The sequence below is a fragment of the Andrographis paniculata genome, unplaced genomic scaffold (assembly GCF_009805555.1).
Source record: "Andrographis paniculata isolate CXL003 unplaced genomic scaffold, ASM980555v1 Contig54END, whole genome shotgun sequence".
Lineage (NCBI taxonomy): Eukaryota > Viridiplantae > Streptophyta > Magnoliopsida > Lamiales > Acanthaceae > Andrographis > Andrographis paniculata.
Window position 1 is genome coordinate 1,920,571 of NW_026137589.1, and position 22,789 is coordinate 1,943,359.

Genomic DNA, 22,789 nt, shown 5'->3' on the forward strand with positions numbered 1-22,789 from the left:
TTACTTTTACACCAAAAAGCAAGGGAAAAAATGTCATTACACTACTTTTATCTACTCGTTATAATTAAAATATTATTATTTCTTAAACACCGCGTCAAAAATAATTTATACTTTATGTGTGGATGGAGGGACTATTTATCAATATATAGGGTAGGGTGAGGGTGGGAATATTCAATTTTATGAGGTCCTAAACTTGCTAGGGTTATTTTGGGAATTTCAAGAAAATTCGAGAGCGTGTGCGTGTTTGTGCCGTTCGCGTCCTTTGTACCCTACTTGTTATTCGTGTGAGACAGATGTAATGTAATTATGGATATTTTTGGTAGGGGTTGAAATATATATTAAATATGGGCTTGTTTGTTTTGTTTTTGGAATGAATGATTTTGATTTTGATTTTATGTAAAATATTGGAAATTTTGTAAATATTATAAAAATAATAAGTGTGTAATATATTATTTTTTTAAAAAATATGTTGGATATTTTTTTTGTTGAAAGAACACACCTTTGTAAAAAAATACTACCTCCGTCCGACTCTAAAGGTCTCATTTAGTATTTGCGTGTTGATATTTGAATATTAATTATTGTATCAAAATGTAGTACAAATTAAGAAAAAATTCCAAAAATATTTCTAATTAGTGTCTTATAATACTAATAAAATGACAATTGTACTAAAAATTATACAAATATAAAAATAATTTGAACGATAAATACAATGATGCTAAAAGTAAAAATGAACTTTAAAGACGGACGGGAAAATATATATTTTTATAAAATTTGTAAATATTCAATGATAAAAGAAATTGAAAAAAAAAATTAATAGAAAAGAAGTAAAGATAGTTTGATACTTATTAATAGATCAAGACATATATTTGTTCTCTCAACATCATTTTTCAATTACCATTCTAAAAAATAATAATAAAAAGTATAAAATATTTTATACAATAATAAAAAAAATAAAGTCATTACAGATAGTCAAATATTACCTAAAATAATATATATTATATTTTGACACAATGTCCAATGCTACACATAAAATGTATTTCATCCAAAAACGTTGTATGAACGAAGCCATTGTATATCTAATTATTATTTATATGTCTATATTTAAAAAATGCAATAATTAAATAATTACGTCACAAGGCATAATAATAATAATAATAAAAAAAAAAAACATACTATCGGAATTTTCTTGGCAAAATAGTCCAAAAATCTGTATGGATACGAGATAATTGATTGAACCGGGTGATTGTCTCAAAACTTTTCCACAATTGTTTGATCTGAAAATTTGAAGAGTCGGATAATTTCGAGATAAATTATTTTGTTGGATTGACCGAGAGAAGGATGTGACAATAATTTGTCGTGAAAATACTAGCAAACTCTTTTCAGACTATATTTTATCTCGAACAATCGTGAGAATATCTAAAAGATTATATTATATTTGTTTCGAACAACCGTGACAATATTTGATACTATATGTTGTCTCACGGTAATACATAGAAAAAGTAAAGCAATATAATTATATTAAGTTTGTAATAATTTGAATTAAAAATCATCACTCTCTGCCCGATGTCCGATTGAGAGTCATTTGTTGTCTCATCATTATTTTTTCTTACCTCATTTATAAGTTGAAATAAATATGAAATGATCATTTTTGTCTAAAATTAAGTGGAGGATTTTTCAAATAAGTCGAGGACCCATAGACTATTGAGGAGTAATAGTGACTTCATTGAAATAAATGTGGTGACTATGACTATGCATAACCTATCGAAAGATACAAATGTTAATTGTACAAATGTTACTAACAAGATTCTATAAATATGCTATATACAAAACTATCAAATAATTTATTTAATATAAAATTGATCTCCTCTAGTACTTTTTTAGTCTAAGTCAACTTATTTTGTGTTGATCGAATCTCATTTAAATGGTCTATACAAAGTGGTGGGTGGTTGATAATTTAATACACTTGTATAGTAAAAATAACTACTTTATTAATGTTTTCGAGATAATTTATACTCTTAATTATTTTTATGATTTATTTTGAGACAATTATATTCAATATTTTTGTTGCTCGTTTTAAGACAAGTTATATTTTTGTATTATTTTAGAGTTTATTTTGAGACAATTCATATTATTTGTTCACCTAACTTTTTTTATATTGATCTGATTTTCAATAAATATTACAAAAAATAAAATATATATAGGTTTTTTTTTTTTTTGAATTGATTTGAAATAGGGTGTTATTAGATTTTTTTATTGAAATGGTATTTTCATGTGATATTTTGTGAGATTAAATCGTATATTTTTATTGAAATTATGGATTTCAGTTTGAAAAAAAAAATGAAAAAAAAAAAAACAAATCCTATTGTAAATGATTTCACAACGATTCATACTCTCGAATCATTTTTGTGACTAATTTTGAGATAATTCCTACCATAGCATGGATTATTTTCATGACTTATTCAAGACAGTTTATATTATCGGAATATTTTGTGTTATTATTGTCGAGACAATTCCTACTCTCGATAGTATTTAGAGACAATATGCAACAACACATCATCGAAAAAAAGCTTACTAGATAATAATCAAAACAAATTATTATAATGATGTTTCAAACTATGATCAAAATATTGTGTCTCAAAAAAAGAAAAATTAATGCAAAATTATCTTGAAGTTTTTTCTTACATAATTATTTTGTATCAAATAGATATTTATGTGATAGTGACACCCTATATTGTCGTACTTGTAGAATTTAAGTTTTCTTCCGTGGTATATTGATGGGTTGCTATAATATCTTAACCCTAAGCTTAACTATATTTTAAATTTTATTTTGCACTATTTATAAATAGTTCATTTTCTAAAAAATGTCACATGTATTAAAATCATTTTATTTAAAATATTATACAAAAAATGTACTCTTTATTCAAAAAGTCAAATGTAATATCACTACAAGAACTTATCAATTTTGTAACGAGATTTTTTCGTTTCTAAATTCATTTTTTCTGTTACTAATGATATTAGAGACGGAATTAGAGATGGAATTACGTTAGTTACGTGAACTTTAAGAACGGAATTCCGTTACAAATATACTATTTTTTTTTGTAGTGTATGTACTTATATTGCATCACATGTACTTTCTTTTTGTCTTAACTCAAATTATTTTTTTTTATTATTTTTGTCAGTTCTACTCTAAAGTATTTATTTTCTATTTTAACAAAAATAATTATTTTACGAACTAATAAAAATACTATTATTTGTTAATATACTACAAAATCCGAAAGAGATACATTGAAAACAGACGGAATGGTGAGTATATATATATATATATCTTAGGTGTCACTAATCCTTAAAGTAACCTAAAATTTCAAAACATATTCATACACTCGTATAAATATGTTAGAATTGGAGTGGATGCTTTCAATTTTGACTTCCCAAAACTTATATAATTAAATTATTGCATTAAATATATATAATTATATATTAATCATGATTTGACTTTTCTACAAATATATTATTATTACATGCGAATTTGAAATTCCATAGGTTAATCAATGTATGTAATACAATTTTTTTGCTTTTGAGAATTAATAATATATGTTTGGCTTACACGTCATTTATTTATTTATGTTTTTGACCTTTTTTTCTTAAATAACAGACTATATAAGTTGGTTGACTATTTGTTTTACACATGATATGGTTTTATTTTTTATTTTTAATTTATACTATTAAATAAGATGATTATTTAACATGTATTATTTAATACTTTTTACAAAATAATAACAATAAAGGTCTTGGGATGTGTTTGTTTGGCATCTCAAGTTTATTTTGAATGCATGTCGGAGAGATTTTGAAAATTAAACAGGTTTGAAGATTAAATACTTAAGAACTGATAATGGCTTAGAGTTCTGTAATAACTGGTTTGACTTATTTTGTGTTGAACAAGGCATAATTAGACATAAAACAGTCTCATACATTCCCCAACAAAATGGGGTAGCCGAGAGGAGAAATAGAACCCTTTTAGAAAGGATTAGAAGCCTCTTGGCATCTTCTGGACTATCTAAAAAATTTTGGGGGAAGCCTTACTAACAACTGCTTATTTGATTAACAGGTGTCCTTCCATTCCTTTGGGTGGAGGTTATCCGAAAGCTAAATGGTCAGGTAAATAATTAGATTTATCTAATCTTAAAGTGTTTCGGTGTAGTGCTTTTGTTCATGTTAAAGGAGATAAATTAGAATCTAGGGCTGAGAAGTGTGTGTTCTTAGGTTATCCCGAGGGAGTCAAAGGTTATAAATTGTGGTTAAGAGGTAGACCTGGTTTTAAAACCATTGTCAGCAGAGATGTGACTTTCAATAAATTTGAAATACCCTGTTTAAATCAAGAAAAACTTGTTTTTTTAGATAAAAATACCTATACTCCAAATGAGGTGGAGCAAGGATATAGTTTAAATCCAAATGTTGAAACTACTGAAATTGATCAAATTTTTCAGAATGTTGAAAATGAAACTGAAACTGATTTTTCAAAACTTTCTTCTAGCCCCGAACAACCTGTTTTTCAACCTGAAAATATTCTTGAAAGTGTTGAAAATGAATCCCCAAATTTAGAAGGTTATAGATTGACTAGGGATAGAACTAGAAGAGAAACTAGACCTACTCTTAGGCTAAAAGAATATGATCTTTCTTGTTATGCTTTCAATGTGTTTGAAAAATTAGATGGCAGTGAACATAAGTCTCTTGTAGAGGCAATTAAATTTGAAAATAAAAAAGAATGGGTTGAAGCCATGAATGATGAAATAGAATCTTTGCATGTAAATAATACTTTGACTTTAGTACCAAAACCTATTAATTGTTCTCTTATATATTGTAAATGGGTTTATAAAGTAAAACAAGAAGCACAAGGGGTTAGGTTTAAAGCAAAGTTAGTTGCAAATGATTTTACTAAAAAAAAGGAGATTGATTATAATGAAATTTTTTCACAAGTGGTTAAGTTTACTATTATTCACATTATGTTGTCTCTTTATGCTTATTTTAATTGGGAATTAAAACAACTAGATGTAAAAACAATTTTTTTACATGAAGATTTGAAAGAGAAAATTTATATGAAGCAACCGGAATGTTATGTTGATAAAAATAGGGCTGATCATGTGTGCTTACTTAATAAATCATTGTATGGTTTAAAACAATATCCCCGTCAATGGAATATTAAGTTTGATGAATGTATGATATCACTAAACTTCACTATGAGCAAATATGATCATTGTCTTTACTATAAAATAGCTGATAAACATCATGTGTTCTTGTTGATATATGTAGATGATATGTTGTTAATTAGCCCAAGTTTACAGATCATAAATCATATAATAGGTTGTTTAAGTAAAAAATTTGATATGAAAGATTTAGGTGATGCAAAAATAATTCTTGGAATGAATATCATAAAAAATAGGAAAGACAACTTACTGTTCTTAAACCAAACAACATACATAAATAAAATTTTGCATAAATTTTTTATGTTTGATGCAAAATCTGTTAGTGTTCCTTTGGCTTCTCACTTTGTTTTGAGAAAACAACAATGTCCCAAATCTGAAAGTGATGTTGAGCACATGAAGAATGTGCCATATGCTAATGCCATTGACTCGGTAATGTATCTTATGGTAAGTACACGGCTCGACATTGCCTACGCAGTAAATTGTTTGAGTAAGTACATGTCTAACCCTGGCTTAGAACATTGGTATGCTTTAAAATGACTATTTAGATATCTTGTTGGTACACTTGATGTTGGACTGCTTTATACAAAATCTGATTGTGGTTTAAATTTAAAGGGATATGTCGATTCCAATTATGCTAATGATAAAGATAGTAGAAAATCAACCACTTCTTTTATGTTTACTTTTTGTGGGTCTTGTGTTAGTTGGAAGTCTCAATTACAGCATGTTGTAGCCCTTTCTACTACTGAATATGAGTATATTGCGATTACCGAGGCTTTAAAGGAAGCTATTTGGGTAAAGGGGCTATTGTCTGAAATAGGTTATTTGAATAATGATGTTATAGTTTTTTCTGATAGCCAATTTGGAATCCAACTTTGTAAAAATCCGTTATTTCATGATAGAACTAAGTATATTGATGTTCGGTTTCATTTTATTAGAGATATAGTGTCTAAGAATTTGGTGAAGTTGGAAAAGATTCCATCTCAATTTAATCTGTCGGATATAGGAACTAAAGTGTTATATGTTTCAAAGTTTTTATCTTGTTTAAAAACTTTAAATTGTGGGATATATGGTTGAGATGATATTACTTCTAGCTTATATAATGTAAAATATAAACTGATTTTGTGTTTTGTTTTTTTTTCAAGTTTTATAAAGCAATGATAATCCTTTATAGCCCTTCCGTGACTTTGGCCAAGAAACAGGGGGAGAATGTGTTGGGTTTTTTTTTGTACCCATACCCTGAAACCCAAACCCAAACATATGTAACCCGATACGCAACCTATTTATCCAAAATAGATCTAGTCCGTCCATTTAATTAGGGTTAATCTGGGTCATTGATTTGTTTGATATATATATATGTGTGTTGTGAGTTAAGAAGATTATTATCATTCATTCACGCGACACAGCAACCCTAATCTCTCTTCTCCTTCATTGCGATTTCTCACGAGCTCACCTGTGAGTCGATTCCTTGAGGATTTCCGGCGTGCCTCTGTCGACCGGTGCTTTCCTAGTCCGACGAGCTTTCTTCAAAGTAGTGTAAGTTGTCTACGGTAAGATTTAGTCGCGAATAAGCATTCGCATGTTCTTTCTTTTGCCCCGTCGGTGAATATTTTGGGTTTGTGGTGAGTGTGAGTTGTTGGCTACCCAGTTTGGGTTTGGTTCCTTGTTTCTTGGCTTGGTCACCGTTTTTTGTTGGGTTTGTGAAGGGCTTGAGGTTTATTTGTAATAAACTGATTTTATTTGAAGTATATGATATGCATAGAATCGTGTTGTTTGTTGTCCATTCGGGTTAGAATTGTTAATTTCTTACATATATATGTAAGAAATTATTACATGAATGGATTTTTTGAGGTGAAGTAATCCATTCGTCCGTAAGAAGTAAGAAGTAAGAAGAATATTATTTATTTTTTTGCACATAAATTTTTAAATATTAGTATTATATTGGTTTGAAGTATAAAATAAAAAAATAAAAAAACTCTTATTAGTATGGTAAAATATAAAAATAATGATATTTGTGTAATATATTGTAAATTGTAAGAATATTTATTATATTAGGTAAGTAATACAATTACTAAAGTAAAAAGCAAAACTCTTATTTTGGAATGGACATAAATAAAAATTAGTACTCCCTGTTTCTCATATACCATTCAACATTTGATTTTTGGCACAAAAATTTAAGTGTAGTATTAATAATATAATATGGGAATTAAGTGATGTGATGAGAAATAAAATTTTATATATTTTTTTAATATTTGAATAATGTGATGTGATAAAATATAGCGTATAATTAATTATTTCATATTTAAGAATTGTTGCATGGTATGTGAGACAACACAAAAAAATAGTATTTGCATAATATATTATATAGAGAGAATATCTTATACTCCCTCTGTCTACTTACAATGTTTACATTTACTTTTAGCGTGATGTTTAAGAAATAATAATATTTTTAATTATAATGAGTAGTTAAAAGTAGTGTAATGACATTTTTGCCTTTACTTTTTTTTATGTAAAAGTAACGATGTGATGTAAAGTAAGGGTATTTGTGAAAAAAAGTAAAGTATTTAATGAAACGTAAACTTTGTAATTGGACGTCCCAAAATAGAAATATGTAAACATTGTAAGTGGACAGAGGGAATATAAGATAGTCCCTTGATCCCATAACAAACGATATCATTTCCATTTCAGTGTGTCCCATAACAAATGATATTTTTTATATTTGGTAAATTTTACTAATTTAATACATATTTGACAAATATAAATCAACTTAATTAACTATATAATATATAATATTATAAACCATATATAACTCACTCAAAACCCTTTTATTTCTATCTTGCTCTTAAAAAAAATTAATCTACCTTTAAAACTTCATTTTTTTTATAAAATTAGTTTATGTTAATTATAAATAAATAAACTTATTTATTTTTATTTACTTGTATTATATAAAATTTTATTTTTTACAAAATAATATCCATATTGCATATATTTATTATTGAGATATAATTTTTAAAATACTTAAATACATATTCTAATTTTTTTAATCATATATATTAAATTTATTTTAAAACTACCAATATTATTAATTACATAAAAAATAAAAAAATAATATCATAATACTATTATTAAGTAATTAAATATTATTGTCTTAAACACCGTGTTACTAATAAAATGTGTCAATTGAGCGGTACGGAGAGAGTACTATTTATATATTTTTTTGTTCACTAAAATTTTTTAATTAAATATAGTTAATTAATAATTTAATTTTGTAATGAATTTATAATTTATTCAATAAATTACACATATAATAAAAATATATATATATAAATGAAAATTTTAAAAATAATAGTATTTGTAGTAGTAATAATAATACTAATAATAATAGAAATCATAATAATAAATATTTGTTATAATTTCTAAATTAAATGATTGAATCAATATTAATAAATATGTATATTAGAATTTTTGTAAATAAGTTTTTTGATGTGGACAAAAGTTAGATGAATTTTCTCGATGAGGTGATATAGAGAGAATATAACTTGTAGAAAAATTTATTTTAAATTTCTTTCATGGGAATGATATTTAATTATTTTACGATGTCTAAGGTTACTATTTTATTTTTTTTCCCCTTAATACTATGAAATCAAAAAATTTATTTTTTAGTTTTTTATAGTTCTAGGCTTGTGAATCCTTTTTTTTAAAAAAAAATTATTTATTATTATTTCTTTCTTTTTAATTTCGTGGGTTCCTTCTCAGCCAATTCTATTTTATTATTTAATATTTATAATAATTTTAGGTAAAAATATATATACAATATATATGTTATTTTGTAGATAATAAAATTTTTTATAATACAAATAAATAAAAATTTAAATATATATATATGTTGGGTATAATATAAATTCATAATCAAATCATACAATATAAATTTTATGAATTAAATTTAATACACATTTATAATATTTTATTTATTATTCATCAAATCAATGCACATCAAAACTCCCCAAACCCCAACCAAACTTAAACACAAAAGAAACATCAAAATTTAAATTCATCACAAAATTTAAATAAAAATCAAACCCAAACTCAAATTTTTCCAAAAGCCCCCGAAGAAACAGAAACGCATTTAAAGAGATCTTCAAGGGTTGTACTTCTTTGCACTTGAGTTTAAGTATTTTAATTTGTGTTTTGGCTTAAAAAAATTAGAAAAAATAAATAATTTCTTTCGTCTAAAAAACAAATGATTTTTTTATTTTTATTTTAGTTTGTCTTATCTTATCTTATCTGACATATATAGTAAAATTTATTAATTCAAAATATATTTAATAAATATAAATAAATATAATTAACTATGTAAGGTCTATTTTAAATTTTTTATTTTTATATTTTTCTTCAATAAACAAATATATTCGTCCCCATTTAAAACTCTCTATATATATATATATATTTTATAACATTAACTTATGTTAATCATAGAAAGATATTTCTGTTTTTTTATCAATTTATATTATATAAAATTTTATTTTTTATAAAATGATATATATTTGCATGTATTTTATTGAGATATAATTTTTAAAAATATATACTACCTTCGTCCTGGAAGAAGAGTGACGTTTATTTTTTATACGTAGATTTTTTAATATTAGTATTATATTGGTTTATAATAAAAAAGACAAAAAATGCCCCTATTAGATTGTGTGATATAAAAATGGTGGCATTTGTGTAACTGTAGACAAAAAAATTGTGTTATATTTTTATAAACACAAAATTTGTACAAATTATATTTGTATTTAAATTTAATGCGGGTCCTATTCTCTATTCGGATCCTTTGATTCTCTCTCCGGGTCGATCCATTTTTCCAATTTGGATTTGGGTGGCTTCTTTGATCCGAAGGGATTTTGGTCTTCGGTTTGACTTCGCCGGCTTTTGAAGGACTTTGGTATCCATGTTGGCGATTTTGATCGTCGGTTTTGGATTGATGCCTCCTTTGGATGATCCGACGGAATTTGATCTTTGAGGGAGAGATTTGGTGCTCCATAACGCTTTTGGCGGCGTGTCCCTTTGACTTTTGGATCGAAGAGGGCCTGGTTTGCGCCTTTTATGAAGAACGCTACGAACATCTTCAAGCTTTGGGAGCGACTTTGGAGGCTTTTCCTTGGCTTTGATGGATTCCTCGATAGCTTTGAGAGATTTGATCCTTCCTCCGGCTCGGACATACGACGAAGAACGTTAACTTCATCGATTCGTCAACCAATATTGGATCATTTGTCCAAATCGGTGACTTTTCGACGAAGAACGCTTCGAAGGACACGAAGAACAATGAAGAACATTGCAAAGAGTCTAGAGAGACTTACCCTTGCGCGAGTCTTCAAATGAACTTCGGTGTCTAAATGAATTGGCCAAGGCTCCTATTTATAGGGGAGGGTGGCCTTGGCTTCCTTTTCGGATGGTGCCACGTGGATGGAAAGATTTTATAATCTTTCCTTTTCCCTCGGATGCCGTTTTCCATTTTTGACGGATTTGATTATGCACCTTCCTTTCTCGTCAAAATCTTTATATCATTGCCTTTTTTGGAAGATATTAATTTATATACTTCCTTTATTGACAAGATCTTTATATCATTGCCTTGTTTGGAAGATATTAATTTATATACTTCCTTTATTGACAAGATTAATTTATTTTGCTGCCAAATTTATTATGGCTCTATTTATGCACGTAATATTTGTACGATATCTTCCATTTTAAGCAGATTTTGCACTAATGGTTGATATTTATTGTACAAAAATTAACATATGTGCATAATTAAATACCATATATTTATTTTATTGGAATTTTATTTTCTTCCAAAATACATGATATTTAATTGATTTTAGACATATATTTTTAGTGTCTACAAAATGCCCCCTCGAGACTTGTTTAAGCCGACACAAAATATTTAAGGCGTGAACGAGTCTCGAAACATAGAAAAAGAATTTTTTTTTTTCTTTTTCTTTTTTTTTTTAAATGGCCCTTTTTTTTTGCCATTCTTTTTTTGTTTTGCATTTTTTTTTTTGTAAATGGCGTTTTTGCCATTTTTTTATGCAAGTTTTTTTTTTTTTTTTTTGCAAAATTCTTTTTTTTTCTCTTTTTTTTTTTAATAATAATGGCGTTTTTGCCATTTTTTTTTTTTTTTTGCAAAATTGACATTTTTTTTTGCTTTTTTTAATGGCGTTTTGCCTCTTTTCTTTTCCTTTTTTTTTTTTTTTTTTTTTTTCGCAAAATTGACATTTTTTTTTTTTGCAAAATTCTCTTTTTTTTTTTCTCTTTTTTTTTTTTTTTTTTTTTTTTTTTTTTTTTTTTTTTTTAATAAATGGCATCTTTGCCATTTTTTTTTAAATGGCGTATTTGCCAAAATATATATATATATATATACACATATCATATATATATATATATTCTTTCCTTTATTCTTTGTTTTTATTTTTATCTTCCTTCCTTTTTTTATACATGTCTTTCCATATCTCAATTTTTAGACACTATATAAACCCCTCACCATGAGAGAACCTTATCATTCTCAACTTCTCACAGTTTTGATTTCTCTCATTCTAGGGTAGGCTTATTCCTCTTGTGTTGTTGTTTTTTTTTTTTTTTTTTTTTTTCATCTTTTGATCTTTGCTTATATATATATATTTTTTTGTAGGCGAGATGGCTTACTTCAAGGATGTCTCCTCCCCCTCTGGAAACGCCGAGTTGGTGATTTGCGAGTTTGAAGGTCAACCGCTGGACAAGGCGACTCGTCTATTGGTGCATCCACCACTCATAGGACGCGGAGCTGCTCGCCCTCGCTTGGAGGTCCCAAATTTCCCAAAGGCGTGGTCTCGGAATGTCGCTGGCGGAAAGCATACCTTGCAATCCTCACTTCATCAACACGTGTCAAACGATGTTCTTCCACTTCCAACCTTGGGGCGGCGGATCATGGATGGGGCGTGCGTTTGGAATGGTCTTCCTTCTTTTGATGGCAACTTTTCGTACGTGGCCGGCTATTGGGAATGGGCGGAGGATGTGCTGGATCGATGCGAGATTCCACTAAAGAGAGGATGCATTTACGATGCGGTCTATGCTTCCTTGTTCTCCTACGACTATTCTCCGGAGATCGTCAAGGCCGTTTGCGAGGCGTGGTGTCCCAAAACCAACACCCTTTTGACTGCCGCCGGTGAAGTGTCGATCTCTCTCCGTGACTTGGCGTCCTTGGCGGGCCTCCCCATACTCGGCTCATTTTACGAAGAGGTGGTACCAAGCGCAAAGGAGCTATATGGCAGTAAAGAGGATAGGAAGCTGGTTCCCCGTTCGTGCCGATACCTGTTGCATGCCTATCACCTTCTTCGGAGTCGTGACAAAGGTCGACGTGGCGTCCGCACAACCGACTGGATTTCTTTTTGGTGCGAAAAGACCGTCAAATACGAGCGTCCTCAAATTCGTCGTGGCAAGGAGTCTACTCGTTCTTCTCGGCCTGATGCGACTTACAATCCTACCGGAGAGATTGGTGCCCACGAGCCATGGTCGAAGGCGCAGGAGTCATCTTTTGCCAAACTCAAAGTTGGACGGGAGCACCTTGAGGAGACTTTTCTCGCAGCGTTCCTTTCTTGTTGGCTTTGCATCTTTGTGCTTCCGCTCGACGATGTTGGTTTGATACGTCCTTCGACTTTCAAGATGGCAAGTGTCCTAGCGTCGGGATTTCCAGTAAGCTTGGCCATTCCAGTCTTAACCAGTATTTATAGGGGGCTAAACCAGATCGCGGATTCATCATGTCCTGGGCAAGTTCGGTCGACAATTCCTCTCCACTTTTTGACCGGATGGATCGCTGAGTATTTTCAGACCCACTACGGCGTATGGAAGGGAATCCGTGGTCCGGGGATGGTGAAGCACTCCGGGGCTGTTAGTGCTCGTGCGTATAGAGCAGATGTTGCATGCCGAAAGATTTTACGCGGTGACTACTTTCGTTGGGCTTGCACCATGATCACGAAAGATTTCGACGTACGGTTTGTTGATGACGGGAAGCGCGAAGACTACGAGCAAGAATACTTCATCTCCATTCGCTCTTGTTTTCTGACTTTGCGGGATGGATTTCGATGCTTCGTGGAGCCGTATAGTCCCCACCGTTTTTGCCGTCAATTTGGTTTTTTCCAAGAGATTCCCGGAGTTCTTTTGAAAGACGTCCGTTGCTGCGCTTTTGAGGAAGGCTATCAACATTGGCACCAAAGTACTTACTTGAAATCTTCAGCCGAAGTTATTCTTCCACGCATTCCTGCGATTCCGAGGGGATTTTCTTCCGACGTATACAAGAAGTGGTGGACTCAAGTTTGCGGGTCTTTCTTGGATAAGTATATCCCGCCGGTACAAAAGACCACCGATCAGACCAAGCCATCGGATAAAGCTCGAAAAATGCCGCTACTTATCTCGGGTGTTCCTGAGAGGAACAATGGAAATTCAAGTACTCACAATGTCGGTTCTTCAAAGCGGACGGTACCCTCGGTCTCTGAACGAAGCAGTAGTGAGCATGATGTTCATTGGAAGCGAGCTCGTCGAGATCCTCATATCATCAACCCGTCAAGTCCTCGTTCGAGCCGACACCATTCTTCGAGCAATTTCGCGAGAGAGGTAACTTCTATTTCTCTTTTTTCTCTTTTTTTTTTTGACATGATCCGTTTTTTTTTTTTTTTTTTTTTTTTTATCCCCTTTTTCAGTTGGAGCAAAGAATCCCGAGTATGGATGAAAAGATGGCGAGCCGAGATTCTATTGTTGAGGTGATTGGAGAAAGCAGAGGTGTTTGCAATAAGCAAGTAAAGGATGCTCCAACCAAGCCAATAGTTGTTCATTCCGTTGTGCCCGCGGTTTCAGAATTCTGTGGCGCGAATTTTGTGAAAGAGATCCAACGCGAATATATAGGAAAAGTATGGTCGGATCTTCGGGGTAAGCTTTTGAGGACACCAGCTCGTTTGCTTTCCTCGATTAAGGACGAGGTTGATGTAGTGCTCCAATCAATGAAAAGCTTTCAGTATTCTGACATTTCTCATATTGAGGACCGAGTCAAGGCCCTTTTTGATGACGCTGCATCTTTTGATGAGGCATGTTCTGACTCGATCGACGCCGTATCCTTAGCGGCTCGTAACCAACTCGTAGATTTCCGAGATCAAAGATCGACTGTCGCACCTTGAGACGAGGCATGTTGAGGAGTGCGAAGCTATTAAGGAGTTAGAGGGGTATGTGGAGAATATTGACGTGAAGCTTCGCTCTTTACAAGAGCAAAAAAGAGAGAATGTTTCCCTTATTAAGCGACGTCAAGGAGTTAATGAGAATATCACCATTCAAATTGCTGAAGTCAAGGATGAACTCGCCGCTGTAGAGAATGTCCCCGCGCAAGACGAAGAATACTTAAAAAGCTTAGAAGAGTTGTTGGATATTAGCAAAGAAGAGTTGTATAATCTTAATGTTTAAGATCAATTTGTACTCTTCATTTTTATTGCCAATCAATAAATTTAAATTCTCTCTTCTTTTTTTTTTTTTTTTTATATATATATTTTTTTTTGAGCATTTTTTTTTTCCAAATCCTTTCACTTATTTATTTATTTCTTTATTTATTTGACTGAACTTGAAGGTATATCTCAAGCTGCCTACGTACCCGGTAAAGGGATCAAGTCATAACGTAGTTCAAAGCAACTTGAATTTGCTTTTATTGTTATTTTGCAGTTTATCCTCATGCTAAGGAGTCTTGATTTGATTTGAAGGTCTCACGCATAATATCTTTTGAGGAACCTCCCGTTGATTGGCCCTATCCGGAGTCCGTCTTGAGATGTCAACTTGTATGCACCATTCGTGTAAACCTGAGTGACGACGTAGGGTCCATCCCACTTGGATAAAAATTTATTTCCCGAACGAAAGTTGATCACAATGGGCCTTCTCACAGCAAGAACCAAGTCCCCGATTTGAAAGGATCGTGATTTGACTTTTTTATTGTAAGCTCGAGACAATCGTGCTTGATAACACTCCAGTCTTTGTTGAGCTTGTAGTCTTTTCTCGTCGAGAGCCTCTAGCTCTTCGAGTCTTAATCTGACATTTTCTTCAGTCGTCAATTCTTCCTGGAGAGCGATCCTTAGTGAAGGAATTTGTCTTTCCAATGGGAGGACAGCTTCGACCCCATATACAAGTGAGTATGGTGTCGCTTGTGTTGGGGTGCGGAATGTAGTACGATAGGCCCACAAAGCTTCACCGATGCGGTCATGCCAATCTCTTTTTGATTTGGAGACAACCTTTTTCAGCAAGTTACAAAGTGTTTTATTGAATGCCTCTGCGAGTCCATTTGCCGGTGCATAATACATCGAGGACTTCTTTTGTTGAAAGCCAAACTTTTCACAAAGCTTGTCGATGTGAGTATTGGCAAAAGATCTTCCATTATCAGTGATGATACACCGAGGAACCCCATAACGGTAAATGATGTTGACTCGTATGAAGTCAGCTACCGTCTCCTTTTTGACTTCTTTCAAAGGAACTGCTTCTGCCCATTTGGAGAAGTAGTCTGTTGCGGCCAAGATATAGAGATGCCCAGCGGACGACTTTGTGAGTGGTCCTACAACGTCCATGCCCCAGGTATCGAATGGCCACGAAGCAATAGTTGGGTGCAATGGTTCCGGTGGTTGATTGATAAAGTTAGCATGAAATTGACACGGTTGGCAGCTCCGTGCGAATTCTATACAGTCTTTAACCATGGTTGGCCAATAATACCCCATCCTCTTTATTCGGAAGTGTAACTTTGGGCCAGCTTGATGAGCTCCACAGATTCCGGCATGAGTTTCTTCCATAGCTTGTTTGGCTTGATGATTGCCGAGGCATCGAAGGAACATGTTCTCGAACGACCGACGATAGAGTATGCCGTTGAAGTAGGCGTAGCGTGCAGCTCTTCTTCGGATATCTGCTCGTCTGCGCGGGTCACTCGGGAGCTTGTCATATTTTAAGAAATCTAATATTGGTTGCCGCCAATCTTCTTCTTCTTCTTCAATTTCAAACACCTCGATGAGGTGATTTACTTCTTTTTCAACACATTCTTCTTCTTCATACTTGCAGGAATCCACCCAAACTTTGCGTATCGGAATATACACCTGTTGATCCGGGATGGATAGAGTCGATGCCAATTTAGCCAGGGCGTCAGCTTGCCCATTCTCTTTCCTTGGGACATATTCAATAGAGACATCCCCGAGCAACTCAATGAGTGCCTTAGCATACTTTAAGTAAGGCATTAGTTCTGGTTTCTTCACTTCAAACTCTCCAGTGATTTGATTTACAACCAGCTTGGAATCCCCGTATACTTGAAGTTGGCGTTGCTTGATATCTACCGCCATTTTTAGGCCGAGGATGAGTGCTTGATACTCAGCCACATTATTTGAACACTTTTCTTTTAAGGCAAAAGAGTATGGAAGGACTTCTCCTTGTGATGTGACAAATATTACTCCGGCTCCAGCTCCATTTTTGTGTGATGAGCCGTCAAAATACATTTTCCATGGTGGGGTGATTTCGAGAAAAAGCGCGTCTTCATCAGGGAAGTCGTCAGACAACTCCCATTCAGCGGGGATGGGATGATCAGCAAGGAAGTCAGCCAATATTTGTCCTTTTACAGCTTTCTGTGGTACATATATGATTTCGAATTGTTGCAGCTGCAGGTACCACCTCGCAAGTCGATCAGAAAGGACAGGCTTTGACATGACATATTTCAAGGGATTTGCTTTGGACACCAACCGGATAGTGTGCGCTTGGAAGTAATGCTTCAACTTTTTTATGGCGAAGATGAGCGCCAAGCATGTCTTTTCCACCGGTGAATAGTTTAGTTCATTTGGTGTCATCATTCTGCTGAGGTAGTAAAGGGCATTTTCTTTCCCTTTATTGGCTTCCTGTGCTAACAAAGCTCCAACTGAACGCTCTTGTGCAGCGATGTAAAGCGTCAACGGATGTCCAGGAATTGGGGCTGTCAGCACTGGTGGCTTTGTCAAGTAGTCTTTGATACTTTGGAATGCCTTCTTGCATGCTTCATCCCAATGGAAAGGCACTCCCTTCTTCATGATTCGGCTGAAAGGTTGACATCGTCCAGCGAGGTTAGAGATAAATCTTCTTATATATGCTAATTTTCCTTGTAAGCTTTTTAGCTCGTGGATGTTACGAGGCTCAGGCATTTTTGTGATGGCATCTATCTTTGCCTGTTCAATCTCAATTCCACGACTATGGACAATGAATCCGAGGAATTTTCCGGAGGTGACTCCAAAAGCGCATTTGAGAGGATTCATTTTTAATTGGTAGCGCCTCAACCTTTCAAAAACCTTTCTTAAGTCTTGCAGGTGATCTTCTTTTCTCTTGGATTTGACAACCAAGTCGTCAACATAGCACTCTACATTTTTGTGTAGCATGTCATCAAAGATCTTTTGCATTGCTCTTTGGTAGGTTGCCCCAGCATTTTTCAATCCGAAAGGCATAACTTTGTAACAGTAGATACCTTTCGGTGTACGAAAGGCGGTTAACTCTTCGTCTTTAGGTGCCATACGAATTTGGTTATATCCAGATGATCCATCCATAAAAGAAAGCGCTTCATGTCCTGTCGTTGCATCAATCATCAATTCAGTTATGGGTAAAGGAAAATCATCTTTTGGGCATGCTTCGTTTAAATCTCGGAAATCCACACAAACTCGGATTTGTCCATTCTTTTTCTTTACAGGCACGATGTTGGAAATCCATTGGGGGTATTTGACTTCCCGGATGAACCCCACTTCAATGAGTTTGTTGACTTCATTTTCTATTTGAGGGATGAGTTCAGGACGGAATCTTCGTTGTGCTTGCTTCACAGAGCGAGCTCCTTTCTTCACACCTAGATGGTGGACCGCAACTTTCGGGTCTAAGCCGGGCATTTCTTTATATGACCAAGCGAAGACATCTTGGAATTCGTTGAGAAGTCAGATGTAGGCATTCATATCATCCTCACCCAGCTCTTTGTTGACATAGACAGGTCTTGGGTGATCTTCATTTCCCAAGTTGACTTCTTCTAACTCGTCCACTGCAGCTTTGATACCTTCTTCGAGCGCGGCGGGTACATTTCCTGCATCTTCTTCAATCATTGTTTCTTCTCCCCCTTCAGTGATGTAGCAGGATGATGCAACACTTTCTTCATTATCTTCTTTGGGTTTGGTGAAGACAACGGTTTGCCATTTAGCCTTTAAAACTTTACCGCAATGTATCGTCATTTTTGTTTGACGCGTCATGCGGGATGGAAAGCGGCTCTTGATTTCTTCATCCATCTCCACATATTTTGTTGATGTGGAATTCGTCTTGTTTTTCTCTTTATTGATCTTTGGTCCTAACCTTGTGAAGACAGAAGGTTTTAGCCTCTCGAAAACCGATACTCTTGCATTCTTCCCCTTTTGAGGTGAATTGGAAGACAAAGTCTCGCTTTCGGTGATATGATGATTTGCAGCCCTTTTGATAGCGATGCGTACGGGAGCTTGTGGCATGTACCCAAGACCAGCCCTCGAACCTTGGGTTGTCTGTGGTGGTAACTTTCCCAGCAGTGATTCCTCATTTGGATTATATCCAGCTTTTGTGAGAAGTTTGTAGGCTTTTGGGCCAAAGCTTTTGTCCTTTTGCAATCGCATAGCCTCTATTTTTTCCTCTTTTCCATTCCTTGTCTGTGATGGGGGGATTGGGTTGAGTGGGGTCTTCGGAAGAGTCAAATCTTTTAGAGGCTCAATTAATGAGTCTGCAGAACCTGAGGCAGGTGTTTTTTCTTTATCTCTTAACTTTGCCCCCAAGTTTGGTTGTGGTGCTTTGACATCTTCATGTACCTTGGATTTTTTTGCTTCTGTAGAGAAATATTTGGCGTCCGCAAAGTGTGACTCGGCTTCTGCATATGGCTTTGTGTCTCCAAGAACTTTCTTTGTCACTCCATTTTGAGCGTATTTGAAGCATTGGTGCCACGTTGATGGAACTACACCATTCTCATGTATCCATGGTCTTCCCAAAAGAACGTTGAAAGATGTCTTTGCGTCTATCACGTAGAACAAAGGGTTAGTTTCCATTTCATCGATTAAGAGTCTCAATCTTATGGTGCCAAGTGCTCTTTGCCCCTCTTGATTGTATCCATGTATTGTCATACGACTCTCGAATAACTGATCTACTGGTATTCCCAATTTTTGCAATGTGTATAGAGGAAGGACATTGACTGCAGCTCCTCCGTCTAAGAATATCCGGTTAATCCTTTGTTCATGGATATAACCCACGACCAGTAATGGACGATTATGGGGTTTGGATCCTAACACCAAATCTTCATCAGTGAAAGTTATCGTGGCACATTCTTCACTCGATTTGTCTCTGATCGCCTTGCCACCTTTCTCGGTAGTGAGACAATATGATTCTTTGTCTTTTATGTCAACTTCGAGAGACCCGAACATGATTGAAGTGACATTAACAGCAGCAGAATCGTCTTCAAGGGTGATCTTTCCTTCATGAGCCAACTCCATGACTTTGTCTTTAAAGATGAAACAGTTATGGATGGGATGTCCTACGACACGATGGTATTTGCAATATCTTGGGTCATCAACCTTTCCAGCTTCCTCCGGTCTTTTTGAATTCGGAAGTTCAATGAGGTTTTCTCTGAGTAGATCGTCAAAGATTCCCGAGACGTCAGAATCCAGGAAAGGATAAGTTTTGGATTGCAACTCTTTAAGGGTTGGCCTTGGCGGTCTTTCTGTCTGAGTTGATTGTCTTTTCCTTGCAACTTCCTTTTCTTTACTTTGGATCTTCATAGGTGCTTTGGCCGTCGCTTTTATGGCCAAGGCTTCTTTTCCAAAAGACTTGATAGGGGCGTTGTTCCCCTTCTTTGCGGCATCATATCTTTCGTATCTTTTTGCTTTTGAAGATTCTTGAACTGGTGGTCCGTGCATCCCGCTTGAAGCCATACTTAACTCCATGTCATGAGCGCGGGTAGCAAGTTCTTCGAAAGTGTGGGGTCGGATCCCTTGCAGGATGTATTTCAACCCCCAGTGCATTCCTTGGACGCACATCTCTATACCGGAGGCCTCAGACAACCGGTCTTTGCAGTTCAAGCTCAAACTCCTCCAACGGTTGATGTAGTCGATTGCTGGTTCATCTTTCCATTGACGAGTATTGGTGAGTTCTGTCATACTGACGGTCCTTTTTGTGCTGTAGAACCGGTTCAAGAACTCGTACTCCAACTGCTCCCAACTGTCGATGGAACCAGCCTCCAGGTCGATATACCAGTCGAAGGCGTTGCCTTTTAATGACCGTACGAACTGCTTTACCAAGAGATCGCCGTATGTCCCAGCGTTGTTGCATGTTTCCATGAAGTGTGCCACATGCTGTTTTGGGTTGCCTTTGCCATCAAATTGTTGGAACTTTGGTGGTTGATATCCCAACGGCATCTTGAGGGCGTCGATCCTTGAAGTGTAAGGCTTGGCATACATATTTGTTGGCCTTGAACTTCCTTCAAACTCCCTTTTGAGAGCTCCTTTGATATACTCGTCAAGTTGGGATAGATGGATGAAAGAGTCAGATGATGCTTGAAACGGCATTAGTCCCGCCATTTTTTCTTTACCGTGGCGTTGATCCATGGATGTTTCTGCTTCATTTTGGGCCTCCGAAGCATTCTGGTTGGTTGGTTCCGGCTTGTCCAATTTTGCAAGTAGTTTTGCGATGACATTGTCTTGTTGCTGCATGTGTTGAGACATCCCTTCAACAACTTTGGCCAGTGCAACAAGTTGGTCTTCTAAGTTTGAGGCGTTCGTGGTCATCACTGGGGCATAACTCGATGCAGTCGAACGAGTTGCAACTTCTTGAGGGGTGCCCGGTGCGGAGGTACTCTTGAAGCTTTCGTCCTCCTCATAGAGTGAGTTTTGCTCTGTGATTTTCGGATGGGCATCCTCGGAAAATGACAGTACTCTTTTAGCCATACTTCGTGTCATCACTCCAGCATTCATTGAAGCACTTGAGGTTCTTGATGTAGCAGCAGCGACTCCTTTGGCGGTGGCGGCTAGAGCAGTAGCTTTCGACACGGCATTGGAAGTCTTGATTTTGTAGGAAGCCATTGATCTTTTGAGAATTCGACGGAAAGAGAGATGAAAGGTAGAGTCGTCCCACTGGGCGTGCCAAAAATCTGTAGACAAAAAAATTGTGTTATATTTTTATAAACACAAAATTTGTACAAATTATATTTGTATTTAAATTTAATGCGGGTCCTATTCTCTATTCGGATCCTTTGATTCTCTCTCCGGGTCGATCCATTTTTCCAATTTGGATTTGGGTGGCTTCTTTGATCCGAAGGGATTTTGGTCTTCGGTTTGACTTCGCCGGCTTTTGAAGGACTTTGGTATCCATGTTGGCGATTTTGATCGTCGGTTTTGGATTGATGCCTCCTTTGGATGATCCGACGGAATTTGATCTTTGAGGGAGAGATTTGGTGCTCCATAACGCTTTTGGCGGCGTGTCCCTTTGACTTTTGGATCGAAGAGGGCCTGGTTTGCGCCTTTTATGAAGAACGCTACGAACATCTTCAAGCTTTGGGAGCGACTTTGGAGGCTTTTCCTTGGCTTTGATGGATTCCTCGATAGCTTTGAGAGATTTGATCCTTCCTCCGGCTCGGACATACGACGAAGAACGTTAACTTCATCGATTCGTCAACCAATATTGGATCATTTGTCCAAATCGGTGACTTTTCGACGAAGAACGCTTCGAAGGACACGAAGAACAATGAAGAACATTGCAAAGAGTCTAGAGAGACTTACCCTTGCGCGAGTCTTCAAATGAACTTCGGTGTCTAAATGAATTGGCCAAGGCTCCTATTTATAGGGGAGGGTGGCCTTGGCTTCCTTTTCGGATGGTGCCACGTGGATGGAAAGATTTTATAATCTTTCCTTTTCCCTCGGATGCCGTTTTCCATTTTTGACGGATTTGATTATGCACCTTCCTTTCTCGTCAAAATCTTTATATCATTGCCTTTTTTGGAAGATATTAATTTATATACTTCCTTTATTGACAAGATCTTTATATCATTGCCTTGTTTGGAAGATATTAATTTATATACTTCCTTTATTGACAAGATTAATTTATTTTGCTGCCAAATTTATTATGGCTCTATTTATGCACGTAATATTTGTACGATATCTTCCATTTTAAGCAGATTTTGCACTAATGGTTGATATTTATTGTACAAAAATTAACATATGTGCATAATTAAATACCATATATTTATTTTATTGGAATTTTATTTTCTTCCAAAATACATGATATTTAATTGATTTTAGACATATATTTTTAGTGTCTACAGTAACATATTGGAAATTGTAAGGGTATAAATGATTTTAGGTAAGTAGTACAATTAGTAAATAAGGAAATGATATCCTCGTTTTTTAGACGGACAAAAATGAAAAATGATATTCTTCTTTATGAGACGGAGTGAGTATATCATTTTATCTATTAAGAAATTTAATAAATATTTTAAAACTATCAACAAAACTATTCACATAAAAAAGAGTAGTAATAAAATAAATACTTCTTTCGTTCCGGGA

The 22,789-nt window shown here is 34.6% G+C and overlaps 1 protein-coding gene across 1 annotated transcript; it reads right to left on the reverse strand.

Moving 5' to 3' along the window:
• Nucleotides 1-14,965: 14,965 nt before the first annotated feature.
• LOC127255864 (uncharacterized) lies at nt 14,966-18,121 on the reverse strand. The gene is made up of 2 exons (XM_051281616.1): nt 16,239-18,121; nt 14,966-16,151 (listed from the first exon to the last, which is right to left on the reverse strand). Exons 1-2 carry the CDS (start codon nt 18,119-18,121, stop codon nt 14,966-14,968), a joined length of 3,069 nt encoding a protein of 1,022 aa, XP_051137573.1.
• Nucleotides 18,122-22,789: the final 4,668 nt, after the last annotated feature.

Bases quoted from the DNA above. Each gene is read 5' to 3' on its own strand.
- LOC127255864 (XM_051281616.1), bottom strand. From the start codon at position 18,121: ATGCCCGGCTTAGACCCGAAAGTTGCGGTCCACCATCTAGGTGTGAAG. The intron at 16,152-16,238 runs GTTTGAAATTGA...TGACCCGCGCAG, and splicing joins GTAAATCACCTCATCGAGGT to ACGAGCAGATATCCGAAGAA.